Raw genomic sequence first — 23,082 nt, 5'->3', positions numbered from 1 at the left:
TAGGAGTATTTTTCACCTAAGATGAACAAAAGAAAGAAGATCTAAATTTACAAAGAAATCTTAAGCAAAATTAAAACACTCTTGAACTTTTGGAAGCTAAAGAATTTGAGAATTGCAAAAACTTTTGCAATTCTCAAATGAAAAAAAAATAATTGTGGAGTTTTACAGGGTAGTCTTTTAGGCCCGATTTCGTTTATAGTTTATATTAATGATTTTTGTAGATCATCAGATGTTCTTTTTTCATTCTCTTTGCGGACGACTCTAACTTATTTTTTTCACATAAAAATCCTCTTCACCTTGCTAATATAATAAACTCTGAATTAAAAAATGTCACCCAATGGATAAGAGCAAATAAATTGTCAATAAATCTTCAAAAAACAAAATATATGTTGTTAAGCAACTCTATTAATACACTTCCTGTCGATATTATTTTGGATGGAACTCCCTTGGAAAATGTATCCCATATTAAGTTTCTTGGAATAACAGTCGATAATAAGCTCTCATGGAAATTCCACATAGATAACATATGTAAAACTATTTCACGCAACATTGGTATAATTAACAAGCTTAAATTTTATTTACCATTATCGTCCCTGCTTACATTATATTCATCCCTTATATTGCCTTATTTAAATTATGGAATTTTAGCGTGGGGCAACACACATCAAACACTCTTAGACAAATTACTCCTATTACAAAAGAAGTCTCTTCGTATCATATGCTACTCAGCATATTTGTCTCATACGGACCCATTATTTTTTTTAAATAAAATATTGAAAATTAAAGACTTATATTTGTTTAATCTCGGTCAGTTTATGTATAATTATAACAACAACAACCTCCCAAATGTATTCAATTCAATGTTTCCAAAAAATCAATCCATTCATAACTATCCAACAAGGCGATTGGGTGAATTCCATTTACCACTTTTAAGAACTTTGCTGGCTCAGAACACATTTATATATGATGGACCAAAGTTATGGAACTCATTTCATAATGATTTAAGAACTGCTAAATCTTTGAACTCTTTTAAGACTAAATTCAAACTATCTCTATTAAAATCTTATAATGTACCCCCAAATTAGATCTAATTCATCATCTCTGTCAAGTCATCAATATTACTATAAAGACTATAATTAAAACAAATTAATCATCTTTTTTTTAATAGAAATACAAATCTGATACAAGTCCAGTTGTGCTAGGTGTCGAACCTCGTACATTATTGTGTCTATCCTCTCCTCTATTTTCTCTTTCTCTCCTGTCCTTATCCGCCTTCCAATACCACTTATTTACTTACGGCATCAATCACATTTTTTGCGCATTATAATCTTTCCAGGTCATTTCATATATTTTTTCTCCTTTTATACACATCATTGAATCCAGTTTGCTTGAGTCCACGATTGCATGTGTTTTATTTACGTTCAGCAGCACCCACCCATTCTATCAGGGCATTCTCCCCTTTTTCTTTTTTTTCTTCGAGGGGGGGGTGGGGATATTTTAGGACGGGTTGTTTTGTCCTATACAAACTATATTTTTATATTTTTTTGATAACTTCGTATTTATTTTGTGAGTATTATTTATCATTTATTTATTTTTTTCTCATTTGATTACATATATCTGTATTTGTACTTTGTTATTGGTTGTGTTATCTTTTTTTGAGGGGCCCACATTGTACAAGCATTGCATTTTAGTGGGTCCCTCCATTTCCACCTTAATTTAATTTCTATTGAAAAATAGTATACTTACTTAAAACCTCCAATGTGTTGCCCAAATTGTGTGTTTTTTCACAACATGTGTATTATTATTTTTGTTTCTTTGCAACGGATACAAATACTTATGTTTATATATGGTATACAACTTGTTTTTGTTTGATGGAAGTGAAATAAATAAAATTGAATTGAATTGAATTGAAAAGGAAGTAACGCTTATGGGGAAGATTCAACTATTGAAGGTGCATATCTATTCTAAAGTCCTCTATCGAGCGTCTCTTACTCCTGTTCCTATACTAAGTGGGTTTATGAATCATTGGATGAATTAACTTTTGATTTCTTATGGAAAAGTAAGAAAGACAAAATTAATAGGAATACAATGCTTTATACTATAAGCAAGGAGGATTAAAGATGTTGAAACTTCCCTGTGCAGGTAAAGGCACAGCGAATAATTTAGATTAAAAGACTTTTAACTAAAGATGAAGATATGAAATGGCCGAAACAGTATTTTAATTTTGCCACTAAACATTTGGGTGGAGATTTGAAATTTTCCAGTATATAAACTCTTGCATAATATATACACTAACCACCATCTTTTCCGTTTTGGTCTTGTTTCGACTAATTTATGCTCATTTTGTGAAAGGAAGAAGAAACGTTTTAACATCTGTTTTATACTTGTGAATTTTCAAAATCACTTTGGGATCTGTGTGCAAGAAGTTTAAATTTTGAAATAAATAAATTTAGTTGGCAGGAAATTCTTTTCGGGAAGCAGGAGAAAAGTAAAGGTAAATATCAATTATTTAATCATGTCTTGATTTTAGTTAAATATCTCATTTACAAAAACCGAGAATTAAAAACAGCTCCTTCATTGAATGAAATAAAAAATAGTATTAGGGGGGATCCAGGGGCGGATCCAGCTTTCGCCAATAGGGGGGCCGAAAATATTTTCATTAACATTTTTCTCGATTGACTACTATAATCTTATTTTTGTTTTGCTTTTCTGGGGGTATAGTCGTAATTAAAGACTAAAGTTTTAAGTGTATGTTTGATACTCTTTCTTACTATTCTTTCTGTTTTTCATAGTGCTGTTTCTATCAAGTCAAAGAGTACACTTTTTTTTCTGCAGGTTGTCAAAAAGGGGACCGGCTCGGCCCCCTCCTGGATCCGCGCCTGGGATCAAAGAGAAGAAAAGAAATTAGCAACAAAGAGGGGGACTCTTAATCTCTAAATGGGAAAACTTAAATATTAGACCATTCATTGGAGCGCAAAGCCAGTTCTCCACCGGATAGGGGATGGGGGTGCTTTGGGGTGGGTCGGGGGGGGGGTAGGGTCCAGGGCTGAGTTTGTTGTTGAGATTGAATTTATTTGAGTGAAGAGGCCGATATGATGGGGTTTTTAAAAAAAATATGCTGATGGCTTCAATTCGTTATAGGCCTATGTTTTTATTTGACACTGAAAAAAAAAATCATATGTTGAATTGTCAAGGTATTTATCAATTTGTAAAGACATCAAACTTACATTTGTTATATATATTTTACTTTGTATATGAATTGAAGTTGTCAATAAAAACTACTTAATACATAAAAACTCACTATTTCTTTTGTTTTTTATTGTTTGAATTATGCAATATTTCGATTTTTACAGATTTGACAATAAAGACCAACTTTACTGAAACATAAAATGTTAAACAATGGTAATTCCACATGTTCAGGGTGAAATAAAACTTTGTTTTACAGGACAATGAGGAGAAAATAATATTTCATATTTCATATAATAAAATACAAAAGAAATAGTGGGTGATGTCATCAGTTCCCTCACTTGCATATACTGAACGTGAATATGACTATTTTGTGAAATTAAGCTTAACTAAAAAATGTCCAAATTTCTTATTTTACATCCGATTTTGATGAAACTTTCTGTGTTGTGCTTGTTGGAATTTTCTCTTTTTATTCAAATCCACTTTTTATTGGGGTGGACTTGTCCTTCTAGACCACCCAGATGCGCACGATCTCCTGTCGTCTTTAATTCCGCCCACTATACAATGCGTCCAAGAAAAAACGAAACCGAGATTTAGCGATGATTTATCATAACTTAATCATAAATAAAATAGACAAATGACCTACCAATTTAAAGCTTAGAATCTCCTCTCTTATCTGGTATTACTTAAATTATTCGTCATTCACGCATGAGTGAGTAAAAACAATTCGAAGAAAGGATACCAAAAACTCATTTGGCGGGGGTATCTGAATGTCAAAAAGAAAATCACATGACTAAAAGGTTCAATATCTGCTCTTTTCTTTAATACCTTAATCACAGAAAATGGTCAAGAAATTAAAAAGTTATGATCCCTCGAAACAATGCTTGTATTTCCATAATTCCTTTAAATAAACTTGTTTTCACAGGTTTCCCACAGAAGCTATCGCACGGTAACAAAAGAGTTAATGCATGGCTGATCGTCAACAAAACGGAGTGTCGAGTGAGTTTGAACGCTAGCCTGTAAAACCTCTTCATTTTATGAAATTATTGAAATTCAAGCCTTATTTCAGATAACCAGAACTTTCTTATTTCTTGACAATTTTCCGTGATTGAGGTATCAAATTAAAGAGCAGATATTGAACTTTTTAAAAATAAGATTTTCTGTTTAAAACCCAGATACGGCCCGCCAAGTGACTTTTTGGTATCCCCTTTTCAAATTGTTTTTGCTCACTCATGCGTGAATGATAAATGATTTTAGTAATTGCAGATGAAAGAAGAGATTCTAAGCCTCTATTGGTAGGTCATTTGTCTATTTCATTTATGACTAAGTTATGATAAATCATCGCTAAATCTCGGTTTCGTTTTTTCTGGGACGCACTAGTATAAGAAAAAAAAAGGCAAAAAAAGACAATAAAGCAAAAGTGAACTAGACGAAGAAATGCAAAATCAATATAATGAAATAATACACGTCTTTCAATGAATGATTTGGATTTGGATTTTAGGCTACTATACCGGGGGCCTATATTTTATGCTTTTTGGCATGGGCGGAAATCCTAGGGCGGACGCGTCCCCCCTACCCAAAATAGTAGGGGGACAAAATATCAAAATAAAATGTCCCCCTACTATTTTTGGTCTTTAATGATGGAAAGAAATGCATAATTCAAATGGAAATAAAACATGCAGTTTGGACGAAATATTTGACATTACTTTTTGGGTAATAACTTTTTTTTTTTTGCTTGTCAAATTTTCCCGGGCCCCTGCATAGTCCCCCTTACCTTTGGGGAAAGGTTTCCACCCTTGCTTTTTGGGATGGCTCTTTTAATTTTTTTCTAAATTTCTTTTCATTATTTGTTTGAAAAGATATTTTCAGACTGAATCAATGTACGGTACTCTTTATTATGAAAACTGCTATTTCAACTAAAAAAAATCATAATAATAATAATAATAAAAACATTAAATGAAACACTCAAAACAGGCCAGGCCCGTGCCAGGGCAGCTTTTAAATAAAAGCTCCATACAGGTGGTATATTAATTGTAAAGGGGTACGATTTGCAAGAAAATATATTTGCAAATATTCTGTTGCAATTTTACATTTTATCAGTTTTAGTTTCTTGCAACGCCCAAGAACCATCTTTCTCACACGACTCAATAACCGCAAAATAAAAATCCGCCACCATTGATTGCCAATCGCGTTCCATACATGTACTCAATCATTTTTATTCCGAGGACCGACAATCAAATTTCTGATAAAATCTTACAGAATTTGTCCAGCATTATGCCTTATGCCAACCAACCAACGATACAGTTAACGGAGCTGACTGATGACAATGTGAAGTTCATAATCGAAGACACAGATCTTAGGTAAAATTCGTTTATAAATTAAAGTAGAGTAACTTAATGTCATGTGTGACTGTGCTGTGCGAGTTGGATTAGCACGCAATGTCAATTGGGTTGAAACGAACAGGGTTTTCCGGTCGTGCTCTCAAAGTTCAAACAGTCCCATTCACCACTCATTCAATGAACAAGGTTATAATATAACCTTGTTCTCAGTTATATCTCCATGTGTGGCAAAATAAGGGTGGCAATGTTTGGCTTATTTTCTCTTTTTCTTTGGGGCAAATCTGCAAATACTTGATTTTTTTTTACAGTGACAGTTTCCATTACACTAGGTAGGCCTATGTGACAAAAAAATGAAAATCCTCAAATCTCAATGAATTTGGTATCATTTGAAAGCCCTTAAAAAGACCTTTCAAGTGATACCAAGAACTCAAATTTTCATCAAGAAATTATAAAGTTATTCCAGTTTACTTTAAGTCGCGCATATTTATCCAAATTTGTGGTCATTGTAGCTATGTGCGAATACGGGGCATCGCGAACTCTTGACTTGAGTCACATAACCTTGGGATGATAAAATCTTTCTGTGACAAATGTATGTATTAAAATCAATATCAGAATAAATATCTACGGTATAATGACAGAGATTTCCCAAAAAAGGCACAACATAATCATCAAGTAAGCAATTTACGATCTAGTTCAATCCAGCATGAACGACTCACTATCGACCGCTCCCATCACCCTGCCAACCGCAGGCGCATCGGCAGCTCGACTGCCGAGAGACCGGCTGGGACAAGGGTAGCATCGCCCTGCCAACCGCAGGCGCATCGGGCAGCTCGACTGCCGAGAGACCGGCTGTGACAAGGGTAGCTGGCATCTCATATCTGGACTGCGCAACGTCAGAATCGCGTAAGTTTGGATTTTTTGATAATTCAAATATATTTCCAGTCAAATTGTATACCTAATCGGATTCTTGTTTTACTTACCATAAAAAATTTTTGAACATTTACGCGTCCAAAAATTTGATGAACTTTCAAGCTCCGATATCCACACTTTACAGGCGAGTATCCACATTGAAACTTCTATGTAAGAGAAAGAAAGAGCACATCTTCAGCTGTCTGTTAAAAGGCACGAGATTGCACCTACTATGTGCGCATGCGCATTAAACCCCATTTCCAATGAGCCGCCCAGACAGAGGCGATGCCACTCGCAGCAAAACCCGCGCGAAAACCGTGCCACCAAAACCAGCGCTCGCGATGCCCCGTATTCGCACATAGCTAATTACACCTATTATTCATACAACTTGGCTCTTATTTAAATTTCATTCTTTATATCATTTTTTTCGTAATTAGAAATAGAGATCAAAAAATGAAAATTTTCTTGCCATATTACTTTCCACCAATAGAGGGCGTACCCAAAAATATGCCCAAAATTCAAGTTTTTGAGCGCTCTGTTTAATACAAAAATTATTCCCAAGTTACTAATGAAAAGTAAATTGCAACTGTATGGAAATTAGTAATTTTGGTCAAAAATGTGATATTTTATTGATTTTTTAAAGTGTGTGCCCTGTACAACATTGGCATACCATACTCCATAGTCCTACCTGTAGATTCCCCACAGGCAGGGTGGTAGCAGTGAACAAGTGCCATTCACATTCATTACATTGGTCATTGGCCCCACTTGTTCACTGCATACACCTTGCCTCTCACACGTATTGCGAGGTTAACTATGCTATACAAACCTCGCACCACCTATGTGTGTACACTATGGATTTTATACTATAGTAATAGTTAAGGTGACCAGATGAAATTCCAGTATGGGACGATTGACAAAGTACACTGCAGTCTGCATGAGCGGATCGACAGAGCCAGGTCTTGAAAAAAGAAGATCAACAAAGAAGTCTACACAGTGTTAGACTTGTGAAAACAAAAAGAATAGGAAGGAACACTCACACAACATCCGAGGTTAGTAATACTAACCTCGCACAATGCATGTGGTTTCATAGCGGACTTTGACGTTTTCATTCATCACACGAATGTGAGGGAATGAAAAACGCCAAACATTTCAGTATTTCTCCACTTTGGAATTTTGTTTTAATGATTTAAGTTTGTTTTAAAAATGAATTGGAAATTATTTATAAAAGTGTTTTTATCGCTTACCTCCAAGTCTCAACCAGGATACTCCGTTCGATCCGTCCTTAATACTGCGGTGGAAAGTACGCAAACAACAATCGAAAAGCAATTTTTCGTATCGAACATTCTCAATTCAAGTCGTCAGCGCATAATAGGAAATTGTACCAAAAATCAACAGGTTGCATCTCATGTATATACTTATTGGTAAAGTACGCCATCTTTTGACAAGATGATGATGAAAGTGGATTGAACGAGCAAGAAAATAATGCTGATCGCCTAGAATGCAGCTAGCTTGCAACACCGTAAACAAAGGTACGGTAGGCACTTAAGAACCAAGTTTGAAAGGACACTTGTAAAAGTACGTCACTCTCGCGATGAATATTCATTAGATCGTGGTCGTGCGTGTTCAATACAAACTCTCTGCATGCATGCACTCAGTGTGTATTGAACACGCACGACCACGATCTAATGAATATTCATCGGCGAGAGTGACATAATTTTACGAGTATCCTTTCAAACTTGGTTCTTAAGTGCCTGCCGGCTTTGAAATAATATCGCGCGCCCTCTTTAGGCAAAAGTTGATATCAACGCTGATCAAGAGGCATCTACGTGAAGATCACGAAAAATGCTCTTATTTTATTTAAAAAAACAGCAAAGAGAAATCAACAAACGATCCATATGGTTCGGTAAGTGTCATAGCATAAATATAATGCTTAGCTACGATGTAAAGTCATAGTTATTTTAGTAAAAAGGGTGTGAAAGATTCGCGTGCACCAGGTGCATATGAATCCTTCACACACGAGACGATTTGAAACCATGAGTGAGGAAGGAAGGGTGAACGAAAGAATGAAGGAGAGAATGAAAAGACGAAAGAAAAGAGATGAATTGAGAAGAAAGAACAGGGTTCCCACGGTCATGGAAAATCCTGGAAAATCCTGGAAAAATTTGTGGTCCTGGAAAGTCAGGGAAAAGTCAGGGAATTTGGAAAATTTGTAAAAAGCCATGGAAAAGTCATGGAATTGCATTTACCTCATGGCTATGGCAGCTTTACGTTTTGTCGTGTCTCGCAAAGTTCTCTCATACTTAATTATATCCACTGGTGATATATGATTTTGTGTCTAAACTATGGTTTCAAGGGTCAAATTATATATACCGGTAAGGACAAGTTACAATGACACTCATTGGTCTAGTATGTTCAAAATTCCAAGATGGCTTCCAAAAATGGAGTACAAAATGTCTGATGTTTGTTACTTTTTTTTTATAAAAGGACATAGTTCGTTCAATATCTGTCTGGGGAATAGGAGTTTGGTGTCTAAACCATGGTTTAAAGGGTCAAGTAATACACTAGGGTTAGTTACAAGACCAGTCAGTTGTCTGTATGTTCAAAAATCCAAGATGACTTAGTGTTAGGGCTAGCAAGGTTGAAATAACAAAACAAGGTTTTTGTGAATACATGTATAACACAGCCACAATCCACATTTCTCACTCAAAATACTCATGGCCATGAATAAATGAAAAGTTACTTGAAAATGAAGTTTAATGAAATACCAAAAATGGGCATCAAATGCCCAATTTTCAAGATATCCTCATTATTTTTGGAGCATATAGAGAAATACACTTGTTAATTTAGCTGGTGTCCTCAAGTCGTATCACAAATGGCCTCATTTTTTTGTAATGTAGAGTGAAATGCAGCACTATGTTGAGAATGTTGAGTGAAATGCAGCACTATGTTGAGAATTTTAGGATGAGGATATTTTTGTTAGCCTTTTTTTCATGTCACCTTATTGTAAAACTAATGTCACTTTTTTGTAATAATTGGCTCATGTGTGACATATGTAAAGTGTTTCATCTTCATATAAATCAGGGTTCCCCCAGAAATTTGAAAACAGAATTCCATGACTTTTATGTGGAAGTTTTGTAGTAAAGGTTAATTCAGGATCCTAATTTCAATATGCCTGGAAAAATTGACATTTGAATTTACATGTATTGTATAGTTCACTTTTGTGACAAGATCTGCATGCTATGCTCTGAAAATTTGGAAATAGTTCATGGATATCTGTCCAAGAAATTACATGAGTTTGTGTTCAAGGCAATTTTGAATCTTGATGTTGGTGAAACGAAAATGGTACTGTACCCTGGTCAGAAACAGACCATATACCAATGATAATACATGTAGATGTACATGTCATGAGTAAGGCAGTGGGTGGAATGGATGGCTGTGAGGGGAGGTTATGGAGGCCATCATAATGTGTCTGATTTTGGAAACGGTGCCAGAAAGCAAGTCATAGAAAGTAGCAATTTAGTCATGGAAAAGTCAGGGAAAAGTCATGGAAAAGTCATGGAATTCAGTTTTCAAATTTCTGTGGGAACCCTGAAAGTAGAAATACATTGAAAATCGTAAAAATGGAGAATCATATATCACAATAAAGGAGAAAATAAGGAGAACACGATGGTGTACATCATTTATCATGGAGACCGATGAAACTCAGTTAATTGATAGTTTAAAGTTCTCTCTCTGAATGCTTCAAACACGCAGAATTACGTTCGCGAATTTGGGATTTTTTTATGACGTCACTGTCTGTACGAGAGGCGTGATTGGCTCTCCAACGTGAAGCTCCACTTGCATGCAAAACCCGTTGCAAGGGTAGATTTTCTCCACATTGTCACTGAATACTTCGATCCCGAAATAAAAGAAAACCCAGAATTTTATCTAGATTTGGATTTTCATATTGATGATTTTGAGATGAAGAGAATGATGATGAAGTGAACAACACAGTGACGTAGTTGGAGGTAAATTGGGGGAATTAATACGCCGATGATGATGATGAAAATTCAACTTGCAACACGATCAAAAGTGAAGTCATGTACATGCCGATTCGCTACCAATTCATGCTGCTGGAAGTGCTAGCTACACCGCGCAGGCCAAATTGAATTCATGATGAACATGAATACCACATCCAGACAGACTCTATCATAAGAAGGAAAATAATGATATAACTGTACTTACAAACAAGTGAATAATCCGAACCTGAAGGCAAATCAACTCAACGAATAGTAGCAGACGATATGGCATATGCACTGACGATAAACTTCATGTGGCTGGGATAGATTGCCACTCGTTCTGTTAGATGTAACTTTTATCTCTTTAATTTGACAAAATTACGAAACTCGGGGAATTATTTATCTATATAAAAATAAAGTAACATCTCTTATCATTTTTTGAATTACGATAAAACCTGGTTTGAAGGAAAACGTTGAGGTCAATTAAAATTAGATGTAAAAGATCATCCCATCATGCGTAGCATTATATGTGATCGTAAACAAACCATCACAACAACACATGCCGTGTTTGCTCGCCTTGGCCGAGAGAGAGAGAATAGATCTATACACATGTTGCACAGCTCTCAATCAGCAAGGCGAGCAAGGAAGGAATACCTGCATGTTTGAGATGATTTGTTTGCAATGACATACAAGCTACGCATGTTGGGGGATGATCTTTTACATGTAATTTTAGTTTACCTCAATGTCTTCCTTCAAAACAGGTTTTATTGTAATACAAAAAATAATAAGAGACCTTACTATATTTTTATATATATAAATAATTCCCCGAGTTTCGTAATTTTGTAAAATTAATGAGTTACAAATTACATCTAACAGAACGAGTGACAATCTATCCCAGCCACAAGAAATTTATCATCGTTGCAAATCGTCTGCTGCTATTCGTTGAGTTGATTTGCCTTCAGGTTCGGATTATTCACTTGTTTGTAAGTACAGTTATATCATTATTTTCCTTCTCATGATAGACTCTGTCTGGATGTGCATTCATTTTCATGGATTTAATTTGGCCCGCGCGGTGTAGCAAGCACTTTTAGCAGCAGCTGCATGAGTTGGTAGCGAATCGGCATGTACATGACTTGTGATCGTCAGGCAACTAAAGTTGAATTTTCATCATCATCATCATCATCATCATCATCGGCATAGTTCCCCCAAGTACTACGTCACTGTGTTGTTCACTTTATCATCATTCTCTTCATCTTTAAAATCATCAATTTGAAAATCCAAATCTATATAAAATTCTGGGTTTTCTTTCATTTCGTGATAGAAGTATTCAGTGACAGTGTGGAGAAAATGTACCCACGCAACAGGTTTTGCATGCAAGTGGAGCTTCAATTGGGAGAGCCAATCACGCCTCTCGTACAGACAGTGACGTCATCAAATTCCAGTCAATTCAGAGACCGATGCGAGGCATATTTCGGAGGGGCATTTTAGCGTTTTTTAATCTGCGATTTTCACCTTGTATTATATTCGGTATTTTTGAATGACCCACTGATGATCCCCACATCATTACCTTTCCATTGATATATAATAAGACCACATTCATAATCAATATATTTCTCCTTGAAAGAAAAAAATGAAGGAAAACAAAGAATATTAGAATAAAAGTAGAATGAAAGAAAAGACGTCTTGTGAGAAGAAAGAAAGAATGAAGATAAGAAAAATGTTTCCTTCATTCTTTGAAAGATAGAAACAAAGGAAGACTGAGAACTGGAAGGAAGGAAAGAGGAGGGAAAGAAAGAACAAGGGGAAAGAATTAGAAGGAAAAAACTAAAATAAAGAATGAAAGAGAGGGAGAAGAAAATGAAAATAATGGAATGAGAGAAAAAGGAGAGGAAGGGAGAAGGAAGCCAAGAAAAGTTTAAAGGTAAATTCTAGTTCTGGTAATGATCTCGAAATGACTTTTTACAGAATCCAATATAATGACCACCCAAGTGTCTGTTTGTATGAATAAAAAATATGTGCCAAAGGATTCGGGAAGAAATTGGGTATGCAAGAAAATCACTGCAGAACTTGCAAAAGTTTACATCTATCGATTTTATTTGTTGTCTCTGCTTCATCATATGTTGGTTATTTGACGAAAATTTGTCACTTTCAAATGTTTTAACTATATTTTGTTCAAAATTCTGAAATACGGGACAAATAGGCGTCTCGCGAAGAGTTTGTTGGGACGCCGGGACAAAGGAGCAAAATATGGTGCGATCCCGGGAAATATGGGACGTCTGGTTGTCGGTTAACATCGCTTCATAATGCGAATAATGTTAGCCCACTTAGCCGAAACTCATTCTGATACCTACCAGGGCTTTTCTGGTGAAAAGCGTTTCATTTTCAATTTTACAATTTTTTTTATGTAAAGAGTATATAAAAAAGAGCAAAATCGCTTACCTCGGCCAGGAAAGTTGCTTCGCATGTCTCTTCCATGGAAATAAAAGGAAGGTCATTGTTGGCGCTGATACAATTCACAACCTTATTTCAGCTCGTCTGTATTTTATAACTTGAAAAAGTCCAGATTCATTGTATGCGAAATTCCCACGATTGTTTGATAAAATAGAGACACCAATAAATGTAATAACTTAAAAAACATACTTTTTGTATTATTTTTGCTGACGATAACGATTTTTAGTAAACTATCAAAGCGATGACAAATTAAGCCAAAAATAAAGAAAATTCTACGTGCCTTGAACGAAGCCCCGCAAGTGCTACCGTTTGTTTGTCAATTACGTTCCACCAAAGTCTTTACAGTAAAAAGTTTGGACACTGCCGACTTTGCGTAACGCTTTGCATTGGTTTATGTGTAAAATAGTTTATGTGCCTACAGAGCTGCCAAGTAGTACGATTTTTCCGTATTTCATACGGAAATCAATTTAAAATACGGCAGTACGCTTTTTCATGATAAAATACGGGAAAAAACAAATTAGAGAGGAAAAGGTATTCCGTGTGTTGCTGCCCTCTACGTTTAATGAGTTATGCTTTAATCAAGGCTTTCCGATTAGAATTTCCGATATCCTGGCGAATCATTGAATGCGGGTGACAAGTTCCGAGCGCACGCACGTACTTTACAAGCGCAAAGCAGCGGCTCAAATCGCGATATTTTGCGACTGGTAAATACGTCTGTAAGGATGATGACGTCATCCAAGATGGCAACTTACGTTGACCGACAGAAGGATCGAAGATGACGATGTTTCGATCATAATTTGAAACGAATTAGCCGTAACTGCGGTCTAAGGTACGATATTTCCGAATTTCATACAATTTTCCGTAAATATGGATGCAATTTCTTTTTCATAATGTGACATTTTATGATTTTATGTGCAAAAAACGATCGGAAAAAACAGGTTTCCATCGAATGTTAGATCTAACGTTACTGCTAATACGTTGTCTGTACGTACGGGCCTCCAAATTCTTCAGTCTATGTATTGGTGAGTCAGCCAACGCAGTTCAGCGGAACAACCAAAATCTAGACTGAAGTGAAGCTTGTCTCGTGTGCGACGATGTGGGGCGCAAAATAATGTAAGAAGTGATCGAACTTTGTCATTATGCATGCATATTTATCTCATGGTAAAAATACGGATTTTTTGGTCAAAATACTGATTTTGGGGGATAAGAATACTGAAAATGCAAAATACAACTTGGCAGCTCTGTGCCTACTCTTTTCTATGTAGTGTCTTTGATATGAAGATAAATGATGAGAAGATGATGAGAAGAGAAATCAGCGCTTAAAGGGGAAGTTCACCCTGAAGAAAACTTTGCTGTAAAAATAGCAGAAAAATAGTAAAAAATATTGGTGAAGGTTTGAGGAAAATCCGTTAATATATTAGAGTTCAAAGTTTTGGATTTGTGACGTCATAAACGAGCAGCTGTCCCATGTGTTATGTAATATAAAATGCATGAATTTCAAATTTTGTATGGTTCCTGATGACTTAATTTTGTTTTCTATTCATGACCGGGTGTGAAATGATTTGTCTATTGATATACGTAGGGTACAGTGAAAACCATTTTCAATTTTTTTGAGGAAATGACATTTTATTGATTTTTTACCATTCGCTTTGTAGGAATGCTGCTCGCATATGACGTCACAAATCAAATAATTGAAATTCTAATAACTTTTCAATTATTTGATGAATTTTTCTCAAAACTTCAGCAATATTTTTTATTCTTTTTTGTGCTATTTTTACAATAAACTTTTTGTCAGGGTGAACTTCCCCTTTAAATGACTCTATTTGAGGGATATTCATGATATTAGGGAGAATCACCTGGGGAGAATTGACTTCACATAGTTCGGTAAGTTTCGTACAAGGACTTAATTTTATAAAAACCTCTTTTTAAATTTGCGGGATTGCCTTGCAATTGTTGAAATTTTGCATGCGCGGTGCCTTCAATTTTCCTGTACACGGCGGCGCGTAATACACCCATGGGTGACACTAATACTAAATAAATACTAATTTCCATAGTAATCATGGTAATACATTTCCAATTTATTTAATAACCTGGCCCGGACCATTTTTGTATTCACTAAATTTAAATTTTGGGCATATTTTGGGTACACCCTCTATTTTTATTTTGTAAAAAATAATTAAATGAATTCAATTTACTTAACCCTTAAAAGACGGGGGGGGGCTGATTCAGCCCCCCCCTCGACATTTTTCACGATAAATCCGCTGCGCAAAATTTTTTGACCGCGTCGCTCGCTGACTTTTTAATTAAATTTTTTGTTAAGTTTCGCACAACTTTTGAGACCAAAATTGTGACCCCCAGGTAGGCGGTTCCGAAATTACGCAACATTCCATGAGTGCATGCAGACCTAAAATTACTCAAAAACGTGAATTTGTGTACAATCCAATGCAAATAGTATTTTTAGCCAAAATTCATAAATGTATCATTATTTTTCCTTTTACTGCTTAAAATCAATTAATTTTATCTTTTTTATGGTCAAAATAAAGTCCCTAACAATTACCATTGAAAAAAACAATAAAAAACAAAAAGTCGAAAAACAGAGAAATACATAAGAAATTTAGAAAACAATAGAATACATAAGAAAATAAATGTGATGTTGAAATTTTTAAAAATAAATTTGATCAGATGCCTATCCAGCGTATGTGAAACAAAAATTAGCATTTCAGGGGCATTATTTTATTAATTAGAGCAAACTTATGATTTTACGCATAAATTAGCATAATTAATGAGACATGAGATTTTTTGCAGAATTTGATGTTATAGTTTTGTAGATAATGCCATGGGTAACGCGTATGCGAATTTTCGTCGCGATCGACGGCCGAGATAGTAAGGGGGGCTGAATCAGCCCCCCCCCCACCCAGTCTTCTTAGGTGTCAAAATAGCCCAGTCTATTTAGGGTTAAGAGCCAAGTTTATGATGAATAGCTGTATTGGAAACTGACTGTGTCAAAAAAATCAATTAATTGTCCCCTAGAACAGGAGAAAATAACCCAAACATTGCCAATCTTTTTTCACCACACAGGGAGTAACAGAGAACAAGGTTATATCATAACCTTGTTCATTGAATGAGTGCATTGCCCCAAATCCCATCCGATATTGGATGCTTAAGCATAATTGAACCAAAAAATACAGCGCCAATGGCTAATACAGTTTTGCACCTGCCAACCTTCCGATGTTACATTGTAGGACACTGTTTTCAGATTTTCACTTCAAATTTTGTCCGTTGATAGATCGATCCCACTCATTCTTGACAGTGAAGGTTCTGAAGTACTCTTTTTCTTTTTTTCTGTATTGACCACAGTGTTGCGAACAGTATCAGGAGGACTATCCTGGCAGAGGTTCCTACAATAGCAATTGACTGGGTAGAAATTCAGGCCAACAGTTCAGTCCTTCATGATGAATTTATTTCTCATAGAGTTGGTAAGTTCTTAAGATTTGCTAGTACTAAATGCATAACACTGAACATATTGAAATCCTTGATGTAAAATATTAAAGTAAAGTTTAATGAAAGAGCATGCTGTCAGTGACCAAATGGGAGAGTGTGTCTTACAAATGGAATTCAAAGTACATGTATGTTCAATCTAGTCTATCAAACAACAAACTATCATTTAGTTAATAGCAGGAAAAAAAAGAATGAAATGACATTGCACATGTATATGAAATCAATATTTTATACATTTCACATTGTGTAGGTATGGAGACTTTGTACTGTATCATTTCGATGTGAAATTTGGTTATCATTACACCATAATTATCACTGCTAGTTCTTTTGTGGTAAGATGAATTTATTTTCCGGAGTTTGAATAAGCCTACATGTAAGTAAGATTTGGACATAGGTTATGAAACTCTTGGGGCTCCTATGTAATTTATGGGTTGGGGTATTTTGGACATGCATTTCAGGAGTGAATTGCATATGTGTCTGTTTGGCTGCAGTATGTATGGTTGGTTCTGCTACTATTAATTGATTCTATCTAACTAATTTTGTTATAGGTCTCATTCCACTCACAAGTGATGAAGTAGTTGACAAACTTAACTTCAACAGGGTGAGTGATTTCTAAATCTTTGAAACTTATTTTAAGTTTGCAATAAGATTCATATGTCATTTCCTGTCATATTTAGACTAACAAGAAGTATTAGAATTTTGCATCAAATGAAAGGAAATATATATTTCAAAAAATCTATAAAAAAAAACACCTTACAATATGATCATTGAAGCGTTCATAGTTATGCTTGAATGATCACAGAAAGTATGAAAGTATGCATTATTCTTATTTAATTATTCATTCAATCATGCATGATCGACTGATCACAATTTACGCCTTGGCATAAAAAATAGGCTTAACTTTCGAGTTAATTAAATTTTATGATAGCTGGGCTTGGTATTGTTTATTTCCAATAAAGTTCATCTTCTTCTTTTATTGTGTTTAAAATGTACATGTAAAGTGTACAAATTATTTGGGAATTGGGACAATGTATACCAGCACTTGCTGATTTAACAAAATAATGTATGGTTATTTGGCAAATGTAGAGGACATGTTTAAAAGTGCATACGTGTTATAGATGATGATATTGCATTGCTTGCTTTCCATATTAACCCTAACTACATGTAGGCCGGGCTTTTTTGGCTGTTCTGTGGCCGGGGGTGGGGGTTGAATCAACCCCCCAGCCACAGAACAGATCTCTGCCACAGACCAGATCTCGGCCGCCGATCGCGCAAGCGCCGCAAAATTTCCACGCTGGTAGTGTACGATGTAATCTACAAGGCTGTATGGTAAAATTTTCCAAAATAATGAGTCTATTTTATATGAATTAATTATGCTAATTTATGCATTAATAATACTTTTTGCTCTAATTCACTAAATAAAGCTCCTAGAATGCTAATTTTTGTTAAAAATATTCTTTGTAGCATTCTTAACAATCGCAATTGAAAAAAAACTTCGGTTTGGAAATCAATTTCTTATGTGTTTTATTGTTTTATGAATTTCTTATGTATTCTTTGTTTTTCAACCTTTTGATTTTTTTTTTTTTTTTCACCAGATTTATTGCACAACATTTTTGAAGCATAATTATGCTAAAATCAATTGATTTCAGCTGTTTAAAGTAAAAATCATATCTTTATGAATAAGATGAGAAAACTCAATTTGCATTGACTTTGTACACAAAATCACGTTTTGGAACAATTTTTGGTCTGACATGCACTTATGAAATGTTGCGTAATTTCTGAACTGCGTACTTGGGCATCGTAGATTTGGTCTCAAAAGATGCGCGAGACTTGAAAGTATAAACGCGGCAAGTGGCGCGGTCAAAAAAATTTGCGCGGCAGAATGATCGCAGAAAATGTTGAGGGGGGGTTGATTCAACCCCCCCTGGCCATTTTAGGGTTAAATCATTCCCTCTACTTTGTAAACCAAGGCACTAAGCTTATCTCTATCTATAAACAGGACTGTGGATGTGAGGAGTTTTGTTCAGAATGCTCAGTGGAGCTGTCATTGGACGTGAAGTGTACAGATGATCAGACACGTCATGTAACCTCCAGGGATCTACTCTCAAGTAATCAGAAAGTCGTCCCGGTAAGCCCATGCCGCTTTCTAATTTGTGCATAAAGTTGGGCCCTTATCATGAATGACATCACTTGTTCAAATTAATCCTGAGGGATTGATTGACAACAGTGTACCCGACACTGCATTTTCTTCCTCTACTATGTAATTAGAAACACCTCTTAGAATTTATTTTTACTGAGACCTCACTCTAACATGTAGTTTTATTGATTATTCTATATTCATTCCTGCACTTGTATTCATCCTTCTGTTAAGTACTTCATGTAAATTTTCACCTGTGGCACGTTTTATGGAGGAAAAGTTGTTGACCCACAGGGAAAGTAGGCTTGTCATTGTAATAAGTGTTTATGGCACATGAATCATGTAACCTTTGTATTTTCTGAATCTGATACATACATTCAGCATACCACATTAACAATTTATTCCTTAGCTTTATTTGTTTAAGTTGAGAAAATGTCCATGATGTTGATCACGCGATCATTTTTTTTTTATTAAAAATTTCAATAAAGGTTCCATCAAGAAATCAAGAGTCAAGTGACTATGGTGAAGTAGACGGTGAGTTGTGAAAAAAAGGCTTTAATTTGTTTTACTCATTTGGTATTTCTTACACAGATACTATGGCCATTGCTGCAGTTAAAAACATCACCAATATCTTGGGCCTTTCATAATAAAATACCTCTTTGAGTTTGGATTTAAATCGTAGCCATGGCATTGATTTTTGTCATCCAAGAGATATTCATCAACGTTGTGCTGCGCTCCGGTAAGGTTGATGCTGCGCTTTCAACATTGTGCTGCGCTCCAGTAAGGGTACTCTCTAGCAAGTTTTTGTTGCGTATATGTATTGCTGGGAATGACAGTTTCAGTTACAACAAGGGGAATAAGAAATGTGTGCCTTGAGTTCTTGAAATATACACCTGATTATGCAACACATGAATTATATACTTTGATCAAATTCAAATGTCTCCCAAGTCTAACAGACTTCTCTCGACCCTGTAGATCTGAATTAGGTAAATTTACCTGTATTTTATTAAAAATACTCCAAAGGTATTGAAATTAAACTTGGAAGTGTTTTTGAGCATTTTTATTTAAGCTGACTTTCTATTTCTGCTCATTTTCATCAGATATTCTTATTGTAAAACTGAGGAAAGGCCAAGAGCTTAGGTTACGAGCGTATGCCAAGAAAGGTTTTGGTAAAGACCATGCCAAATGGATCCCCACTGCAGCCATCGCATTTGAATACGACCCAGACAACGTGATGAGGCATACAGTGTACCCAAAACCAGATGAGTGGCCTAAGAGTGAATTCACAGAAGTAGATGAAGACACACGTAAGTCTTGAAGAGGTGTACCACAAAGAGTTCAGTTAAACCTTGAAAAGGACTTGCATGACTTCCCTTACATATAGGGTATTATTTCTTATTTGGGGCAATGCTCTGCAAATTGGTAACATTTTATTTCATTTATTGCTAGACTCTTTAAAGAGAATATAAGTTGAAGTTTAATTTGCATAGAGAGCACAGGTAGAGAAATGGTATATTTTAATGATTATCAATGTTAGAAAGCTAGTACCTTGTACTTACATGTATTGATAAAGTCCAGAGCCGTTGGTCTAGTCTTTATTTTATTTTTGTATTAACAGTTCTTAATGGTGTCCCATGTGTTTAAACATTGAAAAGACATTCTAAAAGTTGATTCATTTTGAATGCATGAGTACAAGTTGAAGTTAAATAATTTGCTAAATCAGTATAATGGGGTGTTGTTGTTTTTTTTTGGGGGGGTCATGGATTTATCCTTAAAAAACTACATGATATCATAGTTGTCCATGCATTGATGTATCTTTTCTTTTTGTTACCACTCCTTTTTTCCGAGCAGCACAGGGCAAGTTTGATGGTGATGCAGTTCCTAACAAGTTCTTCTTCAACGTGGAGTCTATTGGTGCTTTAACACCTGAAAATATTGTTTTCTCTGGGTTATCTGTTCTGAAAAAGAAATTGAGTGATCTGCAGACCCAGCATAGCCACGAAGCCCAGGCACAGGCCGAGGGACTAGCCATTAATTGAGCTACATGTATGGTATTCACAGGACTTTAGAAATCTTCAAGAGACTCTATGTTTTGAGATTAACATCAGTGGAATGGAATGGAAGGAGAGAGAGCAAGCAAGAAGGGAAAATCCACATTTTACTGCTAAAATGAATGGACATTGGCCGTATTCTGAAATCAGGTTTTATTTAAGCGCTGGTAAAATGTGGTGGTTTAACTATGGTTAATTCTGGAAGGTATCTCTATTAACAGTACAAGCTCAATTTGTCAGCTCATTTTGAATTCAAATTATTCATAACTGACTGGGAATGATTAATGAAGTAGTTCTCATCAAATCATGTAGAAAATGGCCAAGTAAAGATAACAAACATAAGGTGAATGCAATGTGGGAATTTTTGGATTCTCGTATTTTTAGCAGTTAGCAAATTTCGACCATGGGCCAAGGTTAGCTCAAGTTAACAAGACTTAAGAATACGGGCCATTGTGTAGACGTATTATTAGCATATACTTGAATGATGCCTTTTGAAAGGGGAAATGAAATCCAGCTGTAGCACATAGTGAATATCATGCCATATGCCAAAATGCATTGGGCTAGTCTCGGTACTATACCTTTTCTTAAACAAATTCAGTTTTCAAAGGCACTGTTACTTTGTTCTATGCAAGCCTTGCATTTGAACTGTGGGTGACTATTTTTTGCTACCTGCTGGTCACCCACATAAACAGTATCTCACATGCGTTTGCATGTATGAGTGCATGCAAATTATTCTGATAAGCCCACAAAAATGTTTTGAACATACTGAAAACTTGTTTACAGGCAAGTTCAGGGTGATTGCCAGCAGCTCACCCGCAATGCTTGCATGGAATTATGTGACAGGGCCTTAAGACATGATGCTCTTTTTTCCCCCAAATAAATAGGAATTTTGAAGCATACTACTGAATTTGAATTTTATATATTGTATGAATTATGCAAAGAATAGTGGCAAAATTTCCCAACTTCCTATTTGGTATTTATTACAATATTACAGTACATGTCCAAAGTGTTGCTTCCTCGGTAAGTAATCCGGAACTGAGTGGTACAGTCTTCAGCTGGTGCTCTTATGTGGCAGACTGACTGTAATGTTTCACACCATTTGTTTTCAGTGATCTTATCTTGACTCACTAGGCCTATATTCATGATGGTCTGGTTACTCTGGTAATAATTTATCGTGAATATGAAGCATCTCAATCAATTTGATCACCTGCTGTTCTTAGGTTTGGCTTCAGAGCCAAAGTGATACAGCCTCTTTGAAGAGCATCAGCTCAAGGCAGAAACCAAATAAAACAGAAATTCTTTAAAATGCAAAATCATCAGCCTTAGGGAAGTATCAAAATAATTGCCAAAAATAGAAATGCTTTCTAAAGTGAATTTCATGCTCGTGGATTTGTTTTTGCTTAGTGCACATTAAGCAGTGAGAGGAGATTCATTCATATACAGCGACTGCTTCTACATACAGAGTTTAAAGTCTAGTCTTTACTCTGGACATGGTATAATTTGAGTCTGTACTTGCAGACTACTTGGGTATAGTCACATAAGCATATTCTGTTGAAGAAACTTATGTCCATCGGCTTTGTGACTTTGAATGCCTGATTCTTTCCTTGTGGTATGCATACAAGGTCTGTACCTGGGTTGCAAAATATTGCTACCCAGCAATAGACTCAAAGCAAATGGTATACATTGCATCAAATTATAATAGCAAGTTTTCATAAAGTGCTTTTCCCAGAACAGCTCAAAGTGCTTTACAGCATATTAATACCCCGGTCATTGGATTCATTTCAATCCTGCACGAAAAGTGCACAATTTCCACTCCCTGGAAAGCATTCCTTACATTCATCGCAGACTCATGTAAACGGCACTGGCAAATTCACACATACAATAACTTTCACATCCTACCAGGTACCCATTTAGCACCTGTGTCGAGAGTGGCAAAGTGTAGATTATTGCCTTGCCAAAGGACACTAGACTGCGGTGGGATTTGAACACAATCTAAACTTGAATTTTGCGGGTCACCATAGCAGTGTTGATAAATGATGGTTGTAAATATATATTTCAAGCAAGTGCTTTGATATTTCTTTTGAATTCCATATTTTTGTCATTTTTCAGCAAGCATTGGTCGATGAAGGCCAGTGGTGAATATCTATGTTTCTGTCATGTAAATTTTATCATGTGTATGATTTGTAAATAAATTGTTAGAAAATGATACAAAACTCTTCTGTATTGATTTAATGTTTTAATTTCTGAATCACATTGTTCTTTTGAAAGAAGCATGCAGATTCTCAGAATTGTGACCATTTGCCTCAACCCTCAAGACTAGCAAGGTCCTCTGTAATTAGCCAAAATAAACTAAAAAAAAAGTATGGAAATCTGACTTTGATTGATAATCCCTCCTCAATTTTAATAAATGTCAAAGTGCAATTGATATTAATGAATAAAGCATTTAATTTTCTTTAAAATGATACCCTACATGATATGATTATCATTCACATGGATGTGCAGTGCCTTGAAAT

The 23,082-nt window shown here is 35.4% G+C and overlaps 1 protein-coding gene across 1 annotated transcript; it reads left to right on the top strand.

The window, feature by feature from the left end:
• The first annotated feature begins 5,345 nt into the window (after positions 1-5,345).
• Positions 5,346-21,132, top strand: LOC121407367 (DNA-directed RNA polymerase II subunit RPB3-like). Its single transcript, XM_041598413.1, has 7 exons — positions 5,346-5,546; positions 16,241-16,359; positions 16,930-16,982; positions 18,381-18,509; positions 19,007-19,052; positions 19,619-19,825; positions 20,370-21,132. The coding sequence occupies exons 1-7, from the start codon at positions 5,386-5,388 to the stop codon at positions 20,555-20,557; spliced, it is 903 nt and encodes a 300-aa protein (XP_041454347.1). The 5' UTR covers positions 5,346-5,385; the 3' UTR covers positions 20,558-21,132.
• Positions 21,133-23,082: the final 1,950 nt, after the last annotated feature.

This window comes from Lytechinus variegatus, chromosome 2 (genome assembly GCF_018143015.1).
Source record: "Lytechinus variegatus isolate NC3 chromosome 2, Lvar_3.0, whole genome shotgun sequence".
In the NCBI taxonomy this organism is placed as follows: Eukaryota; Metazoa; Echinodermata; class Echinoidea; order Temnopleuroida; family Toxopneustidae; genus Lytechinus; species Lytechinus variegatus.
Note: the sequence above shows the minus strand (reverse complement) of the source record. Positions and strands in the feature narration are given on the sequence as shown.

Excerpts from the sequence above, each read along its gene's own strand:
- LOC121407367 (XM_041598413.1), top strand. The coding sequence starts at position 5,386 with ATGTACTCAATCATTTTTATTCCGAGGACCGACAATCAAATTTCTGAT. Across the intron at positions 5,547-16,240 it reads ATCGAAGACACAGATCTTAG|TGTTGCGAACAGTATCAGGA; the intron begins GTAAAATTCGTT and ends TATTGACCACAG. Across the intron at positions 16,983-18,380 it reads ACAAACTTAACTTCAACAGG|GACTGTGGATGTGAGGAGTT; the intron begins GTGAGTGATTTC and ends ATCTATAAACAG.